Source organism: Muntiacus reevesi, chromosome 7 (genome assembly GCF_963930625.1).
Source record: "Muntiacus reevesi chromosome 7, mMunRee1.1, whole genome shotgun sequence".
NCBI lineage: Eukaryota > Metazoa > Chordata > Mammalia > Artiodactyla > Cervidae > Muntiacus > Muntiacus reevesi.
The window spans coordinates 59,680,155-59,690,750 of NC_089255.1; the positions used below are offsets into that span (position 1 = coordinate 59,680,155).

Genomic DNA, 10,596 nt, shown 5'->3' on the forward strand with positions numbered 1-10,596 from the left:
CCCAGAAATAAACCCATGCATCTACAGTCAATTAATCTACACTAAAGGAGGCAAGAATATACAATAGAGAAAAGACAATCTCTTTAGCAAGTAGTGTTGGGAAACCTGGACAGCTGCATGTAAATCAGTGAAGTTAGAATACTCCCTCACACTATATACAAAAGTAAACTGTAGTTGCTTTAAAGACCTAAATATAAGAGGTGATACCATAAAACTCATAGAAGAGAACATAGGCAGGACATTCTTGCACATAAATTGTAGCAATATTTTCTTAGATCAGTCTCCCAAGGCAAGAGAAACAAAAGCAAAAATAAACAAATGAGACCAAATCAAATTTAAAAGCTTTTTTATAGCAAAGAAAACCATCAACAATACAAAAGACAGCCTATGGAATGGGAGAAAATATTTGCAAATGATGCAACTGACAAAGGGTTAATATTACAAAATATATAAACAGCTCCTGCAATTCAGTACCAAAGAATTAAACCATCTAATGAAAACGTGGGCAGAAGACCTAGATAGTCTTTTCTCTGACATGGCCAACCAGCATATGAAAAGATGCACTATTGCTAATTATTAAATAAATACAAATCAAAACCACAATGAGATATCACCTCACATGGTCCAAATGACCACCATCAAAAAGTCTACTACCTTCAAATAAGTCTGTTATCATCAAAAGGTTTACATATGAAGAGGGTGTGGAGAAAAGGGAACGAACCCTCCTACACTGTTGGTGGGAATGTAAACTGGTTTAGTCATTATGGAGAGCAGTATGGAGGCTATTTTAAAAAAAACTAAAAAATAAAGCTACCATGTGATCCAGCAATCTCACTGCTGGGTGTATATCCTGAAAGGATGAAAACTCTAATTTGAAAAAGATATATGCACCTCAGTGTTCATAGCAGGATTTTTACAAACAACTCAAGTGCCAACTGATAACTGGTTTAAAAAGATGTGTGCATATGCAAACACAATGGAATATTAGCCATAAAAACAAATGAAATACTGCCATTTGCAGCAAGAAGGATGGACCTGTGTAGGCGAGTCACTTTGCTGTACACTTGAAACTAACACAATATTATAAATCAACTAAATTTTAGTTTAAAAAAACGTAGGAAGAGGTTTGGGGGTTTTGATGCCCAGAAGATACCAATTCAAACTGTTCTCACAATTCTTGGGAATTATAGTTATCCAGAATGAGCATTGCCTTGGACCAGAATGACCTTCTCAGAGCCTTGCAGAGCAAATCTCTGGGACCAGCCCTCTCTAGATCCTTGCTTCTAAGCAGCCAGAAGCTCACTTTTAGAAGATGGACAGGTTTAGGGTATGGGGCCACTGATATCACTGCTTTCTAGAAAATATCAAACTTGGAGCTGACCCATTTTGACCTAGAGAAAATTAGTAAAGGAAAGCCCATTCTACATTTTGGAATTCTCTCTTAACACCACAGCTAAGACACACTGGGCAAGCCTGATGCTGGAACCTCTGAGTTTAGAGGACAGTGGGGGGAGGTTTCCATCTGATTTTTAAGGAATGTCTTTCAGAGATTCTAATGCTCTTTCATTCAAATTAGAATCATCTCTTTTTATAAAAAGAGCAAACTCTTACCAATTTAAGTAACAACTGAAAGAATAAAACAAAGATTTTTGTAGTGTAGAAAAATTCCTCGTGGAGCCATTTGCTCCTGGGTACACACTGGATGAAAAAGGTCAGGAAAAGTGCAAAACAAGTTAAACAAATCATGGTATTTGTATATTGATAGAAAGGGTGAGTGCACAAACAGATTGTTTTCAAGCTTCAAACATTGAACACTTGCCAATTTCTTATCTTAATCCATGGTCCACTCCACCCCACCTCTCCAACCCAGAAAAGCAAGTTTAATTTAAGCTTATTAGATTTTCAAGGAGGAAAAAAAAAAGTAAAATAAAGTAGAAAAGAATTTGAAAAAGGGATAGGGAGAGTTCTTGACCAAAATAGATACTCCAAATTAAAAAATAGATACTTCAGGTTAGAAAGAACCTTGACAGTGATCTCACCTGATCTGTTTCCTAACATGTCAATCCCTCTCCAACCAGGAAAGGTACTCATCTTCTTTTTCATAAAGAATGAACCTTTTCTTCCTCTGACTCCTAACCATTGGTCCTGTTTCTGTCCCTTGGAACAAAAGAGAGTAAATCTTAAGCTCTATATTAACAGGTCTCTCCCACACATACCTATACCTTAGAGGATTTATCAGTCAGAGTCCCAGCAAGTAACAGATGGCTGAGCCCAATCAAAAAGCATAGGATACGGAAGAAGAGCCTATTAATGTTCCATTCTGATTGGCCTTGTAGAGCTGAGCACAGCTGAGAGGTCTGAAGGTGGGTATGCAGGGCACAGAGAAGACATCCAGCCCAGAGATACTTCTTTCACCAAAGGAACCACCCTTTGTTCTTCATTCATCTTTTGATGCCCATGGTCTCCATTGGTTTCTATCACATAGCTCATCTCTAATTTAAAATAAGGGGAGGAGAACACAGATGATGGCATATTAAATCATTTTGTTTTAGGAACCCTGGAACCTAAGTGACCTTGGTTGGGTACTTGAGTCCTTTGATAGAAAGGGTATCAAACAGATGCATAGTTAGGCACTGTGCCATAACAGGCATCTCAACCAATGGCTTTCTTACTGTATATCTACTCCTTCTCTCTGTAACCACATACAGATAAGCAGGGGGAGTTCGAGGAAGGAAGGGAGATGAAGAGAAGGAAGAGAAAAAGAAAGGGTGGAAGGCAATATGAAGTGTGTATATGTATGCAAGTTCGCCACTCTTACCATTTTACCCACTTGTTTTCCTAATTTAAAAAAAAGCTTTTTTTTTTTAAGAAACAATTTTTTCTTGAAAAATGAAACTATCTTAGCAGATAAGGAAAAACTAAAAGAGAAAGGAACAATGTAAATGAGGGCAAATCTCTTGAGAGATACTTTGATATAAAGGAAAGCATGAGACTTATAGTCAGACAGACCTGGATGTGCATACTGCCCTGCTGCTGGGAGATCTTGGAGGGGCTTTCTGAGTCTCACTTTCTTCATCTGGGAAATAGGGATTTTAATACCTTACCTCCATGATTGTGAAGCACATTAAGCAAATGAAGTACCTAGTTAAAAGACAATTGCTCCTTGGAAGAAAAGCTATGACAAACCTAGATAGCATATTAAGAAACAGAGACATCACTTTGCCAACAAAGGTCTGCATAGTCAAAGCTATGGTGTTCCCAGTAGTCATGTACATGATGTGAGAGTTGGACCACAAAGAAGGCTGAGCTCTGAAGAATTGATCCTTTTGAACCATGGTGCTGGAGAAGACTCTTGGGAGTCCCTTGGACTGCAAGGAGATCAAGCCAGTCCGTCCTAAAGGAAATCAACCCTGAATATTCATTGGAAGGTCTGAGGTTGAAGCTGAAGCTCCAATATTTTGGCTACCTGATGTAAAGAGCTGACTTACTGGAAAAGACTGACTCTGGGAAAGATTGAAGGCAGGAGGAGAAGAGGGTGACAGATGATGAGATGGTTGGATGGTATCACTGACTCAATGGACATGAGAGTGAGCAAACTACAGGAGATAGTGAAGGATAGGGAACCCTGGTATGCTGCAGTTCATGGGGTCACAAAGAGTTGGACACGATTTAGTGACTGAACAACAACCTAGTATCCTGTCACACAGTAGGCATTCATTAAGTGTTAAGTGTTACTAAATTGCCTTCCTCCTCTTTTCCATTGGAAGTAGATATTTGCTCAGTGAGGAGAAGGTCAATCTACATGCATTCAAGTGGACATAAGCCTGAAAATGGGCTATAGCAGTTAAGAAATGTCTTACCAGCAAACTCCTGTGCTGCCTTACAAAGGCAGATCTATAAAAATATATTGGAAGTTTCAAAAAAGTATAAATCAGAGATAATAAGAAATTTGAGGGTTTTTCCCCTTTGAATTACCTTGTGAAAGTTAGAGTTCTTTTTCCTATGTATTACCATCAGACTTGGCTGGTCCCTGTGGGTAGCCCGTTCCACAACATCTGTGTCTCTTGTGTGTTTTCCCCAGTTAGTGTCCATTAAGTCTGCACTGAATCTCTTCCAACTGTACTTAGCTTTAGACACAGCCCAGATGTTCTGGGCAGGAGGATGGTTTAGATAAGGAGGTCCATTCAGAGATGGGAGCAGACATACCAGAAGGCACCATTCATCCCCTCAGCAAGCACCTGGGGGCTTTTATAGACTTTTGAAAAGGAAGTCCAGGTGGGCGGGCCACTTCCTGCAGGATGTCAGCCCTTGCCAGCCATATTCATGCTGAAAAAGGAGGAGTAGGAAAGCAGCCTCCAGGAATATGGCTCATCTTCGCTGTAGAGATAGTCATCCCGTTGCTGGGTACTTCTGAAGCAAAGGTACAGAGAACAGCTCCCTGCCCTCCCACCCTGACCCCTGAACCTTGGCTGTGAACCACCCTGCATTGTTCACCGGATGCTCCTGTAGAGCAGAACACACTACCGTTGGCTTCAGATGAGGACTGGAGTCTGCTGGTCCTCAGAATGCCATCCTCCAACACACTGCCTGGTGCACTTGACCTCGGAGACCACATTTGCTCACCATATGGTGAGAGGCCACATCTGTCTCCACATCTTTCTTGTTCCCTTTCCCACCTCAGTCACTTCCACCTGCCTTCCCTTCCCAAGAGCCAAGGTGAGGGCCTGCTGGCCAGCACAGGGTCAGAGTGGCCTGACCCAGCCTCCTCCATAGAAACCTCTGCCCAATATCACATATGTGGTGTCTTCTGGTTTCCCTTGCAGATGAAAATGAATGCCTCAGTGCTCACATTTGTGGAGGAGCCTCCTGTCACAACACCCTGGGGAGCTACAAGTGCATGTGTCCTGCCGGCTTCCAATACGAACAGTTCAGTGGAGGTTGCCAAGACATCAACGAATGTGGCTCTGCTCAGGCCCCCTGCAGTTATGGCTGTTCTAATACTGAGGGCGGCTACCTGTGTGCCTGTCCACCTGGCTACTTCCGAATAGGCCAAGGGTAAGCAGTGCTGGTCGTGGTTGGAGGCTTTCTCATTCATAGTATAATTAAGTATATTGAACTCAAAATGACCTGTCCTAGTAGCATTGAACCATGCTTTTTATAATCCTTGAGTTAATTCCAGTTAGCTCTGCAAAGGTTTTAGGTTATTTTATTTGAAGGGGGACATCTAGATTTCTGGAAATTCATAGAACATCGAACAAAATAATGAAATGACATTGTAAATACCTCAAGATATGGCTTGTCTATCTCCTTCTCTTGATCCTCACTTCTTGTTGGAAGGCAAGTCGTTTCTCAGGAAACACAGGGACTGTGATCCATGACAGAGCTGGACTCAGACTGCATATTGCTGATGCAACCTTCTCCTGGGGCAAGCAGGATTCTGTCTTGACTTAAAATGCCTTCATGTAGCTCCTGTTAGGATAAATAATAAAGATATCTTTTGGGGAGTCCTTTAGAGTTTCAAAGTATATTTTACATTTTAGGCTTAAATTTACATTAAAAGTTGCAAAAGAACTTTAAATATAAGAGTTAAAATAATTATACCACAAAGCATACCACATTGTATTGTGAGAGTTGGGGCAGGGAAGATATATTTTTATTCTATTTAGTAATATAAATTTACTGTTACATTTTCAAAGTTTAGGTCTTCTTCCCAGCTGAATTAGTCTGGATTTGACTGTCTTAGTTTTGGCTATCCTGTGAAGGAGCTCACATTTTAACTTTCTAATTAGGAACACAGAGACATTAAATACACACACACACATATACCAATGCACACACTTATATATACTCCTCCCAACACAAAGTCACATAGTCCACAACACACACATACATGTATATATCAAATTGTTAATTTTGTGGTCTTTGGTTTCTTGACACAGAAACATCAAGTGATTCATTTTGGGGTGTGTAGAAGGTAAAGGAATGTTTCATGGGAAGCACACAGAATGCCAGCAATAGGACTCAAATTCCCAGATGTTTGTGTCTGGCTCTCAGTAGACTCATTCTTTATAAATTTAATGCCAGAATCATTTTCCCAGCAAAAATTGTGACACTCCAAACTGGCTTGTGGCCAGTGGGACTTTATAGTCACACTTCTTGTAAGTGGTGTTCCAGGCATATAAAAATACTGGGAGTTCTGAGAAAGGAACCAAAGCCTGTGAATTTGGGGTTTTCTTCCAACAATTTCATAATTATGTGAATGCACACACACAAAGAATGAGCACTTATCATTTCATCCATATTATTTCTACACATTTCATGGTACAAAATTAAAGGATGAGGGAAGGAAATGTGTTGTGCTCAGCAGGATTCCTTTACCCTCTGAGCCACCAGGGAAGCCTTCAGAAAATACTAGAAACCTGTAAATTGTTGCAAAATACAAATATATATATATATGTTAATGGCATTGTATTTTGAATCTTAAGGGCATAAAGGAAAATGAGTTATAAAAAACAGATCAACTAATATGAGAGAAATAAACAGTATTTGGTCTACATTATGACCTATTAGTAGACCCATTAATAGAAATTCACCCATTTATAACAGTTTGGGCTCCTCTGTGAATCACTAGAATGGACAACCCTATCCTAATATAAAGATTCTTTTAAGATCACTCAGATATTTCAAAACATTTTGAAAGAGGAGCCTGATAAATACATTCCAAGTGACCTATGAAATAGTAAGCAGAATAACAAAACAAGGTACTTGTGAGACATGCAAGCCTCCTTCCATAACTTGGCTTTAAAAACTGAAAGGCAAAGAAAAACAGCTGAACTAGTTCTCTCTTGGGCATGGGTTTATTTATCCAGCCTCACATGAGTCAGAGCCAGTGGACCTAGTGGTTTTGAATGACTTGAAACAATTTCCCACAGTTGGGCAAGCTCTGATACATGTATTTAATACACTGCATATCTTCACAATATATTTCCAAATCAACCTAAGTTATTACCTAGAGCTTTCTTTCTATCTTCAGGAGCCAAAGTGAGAGGTCTGATAATAGGAGAGGTTGCTCAGAAGCTGGAGTGGTGAAAGGTGGTGCTGGTGGAATTAGAGGTGGCTGTAATGGTATCAGTTAAACAGGAAGAGGGCAAGGAACTGAACACTGACGTCACATACCTTTTTCACTCCTGTGGAGCCTATTTCATAAGAAGAAGGCAATTTTTATTCAGCTCCCCAAGTCACATGGTCTCCGCCTCATCTTCCGCTGTTCTCTTGTTTCCACTCCTTGTCTCCTCTCCACCAGTTCGGCAAAACACTTGCCACATTACGTTTGGGAAATAAAGGGGCAAGTAAATATGCAAAATAGGGCCTTGAGAGACAGTAAAAAGAAATCAATCAACTCAGGGAACTGAGAATTACAGAGGGCTTCAGTGTGGTTCTCAGCACCAGCCCATCATCCAGTGGACACGTAATCAAGGGCTGAATGTCACCAGGCAGGATCTGGGCTTCACCAGAACTCTTGCTCCTCCTCCATCTCTCAATTCTAATGAAAAATATCTCTGCGCCCCTTCCACCACAGGCACTGTGTTTCTGGAATGGGCATGGGCCGGGGAAACCCAGAGCCACCTGCCAGCAGTGAAATGGATGACAACTCACTCTCCCCAGAGGCTTGTTATGAGTGTAAGATCAACGGCTACCCCAAACGCGGCAGGAAGCGGAGGAGTGCAAATGAAACAGACGCCTCCAACATTCAGGTGGGTGAGAAGGTGGCTTCTCCTGATGCCTCCTACTGCAGAAAGGCCCTTCAGATTCCTGTGCTTTCCTCCAAGGATGCTCCACAGTATGAAAACGCTCTCTAGGGAGAAAATCCAGACATTCCCTGAGCTCTAGGCTGCATTTTACAAGTCTGTGGGGCTCTCTGGAGTTTCTTGCTGCTTTTAGGGAGTGGCCATTCAAAGGTATTCACATACTTGCTCATTTCCTCTGTCTCGCCAAAAAGAAAGTTAAACACCCGCCCAAAGTCTGATGAAAGGACAAAGTCTGAGATCCAGGAGAGCAAGTGGGCAGAGTAGTGAAGTGACATAGTGCTCCGTACACAAGGATGCCAAGTTCTGAAAGCTAGAGGCTTCTCTACCGAAAGAGCCATGTGGAGTGTAAGGGAACTTGGATTCTAGACAAAAACAACATGGAGCTCAAGCAGCCTGGTTTTCTTTGCCTACGGCTGCTGCAGCCTTTCAGTCAACTCAGAAATGCAGATACTCAGACCTCTGGCTGCGGGCCCGGAGAACCAGCACATGTGGTCCCAGAGAGGCAAGCAAGAAACCAGGTGAAAAGCATTGAATATTAGCAGATCATCAGAGCCAGGAAGTAGGTTCATAGGTGTGTCCTTTGGTGAGATGGTTTTGCGTCAGTGAACAAAATGGAAATAAACTGGTTCTTTCTTAGCATCGGTGCTGCAACCCATCTGTTGTGGTTTGGGAAATGAGATAAGTCTTTGGAAAGAAAATAATATATGAAAACAGTCATTCTCAAACTTGAGTATGCATCTGAATCATCTGGAAGACCTGTTAAAATGGATTTCTGGGAAATATCCCCAGGGTTTTGGATTCAGTAGGTCTCGGGTGGCACCAAGAACTTCCATCTCTAACAGATGCCCAGATGATGCTGATGCTGTTGGCTGGGGGACACTTTGAAACCCACTGCAATAGAAGACCAAATACAAGTGATTTCCACTTCCTTTTTGACATGTTCAGTATGATAAATATGTGCTAATGTAACAGTTGTGGCTTAAACAGTATTTTATGAACATTCATTTTCAATAGAGTATATGCAACATGAGAACAAAGTTGTATCTGAGTGAGACTTGAGTCACTTTTTCTTTAGTAAGTGGCATATTTACCTTTTATATTCACACATGGCCATATGTCTTTCCAGGATCAACCTGAGATAGAAGCCAATGTGAGTCTTGCAAGTTGGGATGTTGAGAAGACAGCCATGTTCGCTTTCAATATTTCCCACATCAGTAACAAGGTCCGAATCCTAGAACTCCTTCCAGCCCTCACGACTCTGACGAATCACAACAGATACTTGATTGAATCTGGAAATGAAAACGGCTTCTTTAAAATCAACCAAAAGGAAGGGATCAGCTACCTCCATTTCACAAAGAAGAAGCCAGTGGCTGGAACCTATTCATTACAAATCAGTAGTACTCCACTTTATAAAAAGAAAGAACTTAATCAGCTAGAAGATAAATATGACAAAGACTACCTCAGTGGTGAACTGGGTGACAATCTGAAGATGAAAATTCAGATTTTGCTTCATTAATTCACCATCCAGAGACCAAATAATTAAAAAACCAAGATAGATAGGTAGAACTGAATTTTTCCCCCAATCAGAATCTTCATATTATAGGTACAGTCTTTCACCACGTAAATTTCTATAAATAAGCACTATTCTTGTATTACAAAAGCAAGGTACAGGTGACTACCCTAGTTCAAAACAACCACTTTCTCAGGCTTCTCATGTATGTAGCTAAGCTACCTTGTCATATGTGTTGATTCTTGAAAACCGGGACACGTATTTCCACTGGGGGTTGGCCATTCATGCTGACATGCCATCCTTCTAGCACACGTACAGGAATGTGCTTTCAATCGATGGACTGTTCTGTTTTTTCAAATTGTAAAACTTTGCTTCTCCAAATGCAAGTATTAGGTTGGCCATTTATAATATCTATTTGGTGCTAGTAAATTCTCAAACTAGATTTATAAATGCACTGTAATATTTACACAACTTAGAAACCAAATTACAAGTATTCAGTTCAAATACTTCATTAATTTTTTTCAATCAACCAAAGTTAGTGCAGTAGCTTATCTCAGTTATGAGTATAATACCTTACATGTAAATTAAGTGTGTGTATACTGTAATCGTGCTATTTTTTATCATTGAAACATTTATAAACTAGAATAATAATGCCCTTAATGTGAGGGTTTGTAATGGTGCTTATTAAGACCAAAGACTTCTTAAATGTATACACCAAGTGGTAAGGAAATTTCTGTGACTGGCCCACGCGTGCATGGAGGTCTGGAAGGACCAGGAAGCAGCCTCAGCAGCCAGAGGATCACCAGTGCATCCTTCATCACACCTGTGCAATATGCCAAGACTACCCTCGGTCATTCCTGTCAATAAGGGGTCCATGTCATAAATGTCACAATAAAACAGTCTCTTTTTTTAGTGTACCCCTCGGCTTTGTGTTCTTGCATGGATGTGGGAGCGGAGGCGCCATTCTGGAGACTTCACAAAGTCTCCTGAAATGAAATTATCCTGGATGTGTTAGTCAGAGCTCCTAAAGGTGCCAAATATATAACCACTAGAAAAAAATTTAACATATTTGAGTCAGTCCCTTGTTTTATTCATTCAGGACAGCAGTTATTTCTTACCAACAAGATGCTTAGATTGTAACATTATTTCTAAAACATGACCTAAAATTAATCCCATGGCTTTTAAACTACTAGACCTCAGTACTTTAAAACACCAAGTTCATTGTCTTAGAGCACATGCATTTCATTATAAAAATTTATCATGCCCCCTCCCCTCAAC

At 40.6% G+C, this 10,596-nt stretch overlaps 1 protein-coding gene across 1 annotated transcript in view; it reads left to right on the forward strand.

Annotated features, from left to right (window-relative positions):
* The window catches only part of FBN1 (fibrillin 1), a 258,732-nt gene extending 248,497 nt beyond the window's left edge, over positions 1–10,235 (forward strand). Inside the window, exons 64-66 of the mRNA XM_065941593.1 lie at positions 4,824–5,055; positions 7,580–7,754; positions 8,935–10,235. Coding sequence (XP_065797665.1) covers positions 4,824–5,055; positions 7,580–7,754; positions 8,935–9,324 — 797 coding nt within the window. The 3' untranslated portion in view covers positions 9,325–10,235. The remainder of the gene's footprint in view (positions 1–4,823; positions 5,056–7,579; positions 7,755–8,934) is intronic.
* The last annotated feature ends 361 nt before the right edge of the window (positions 10,236–10,596 follow it).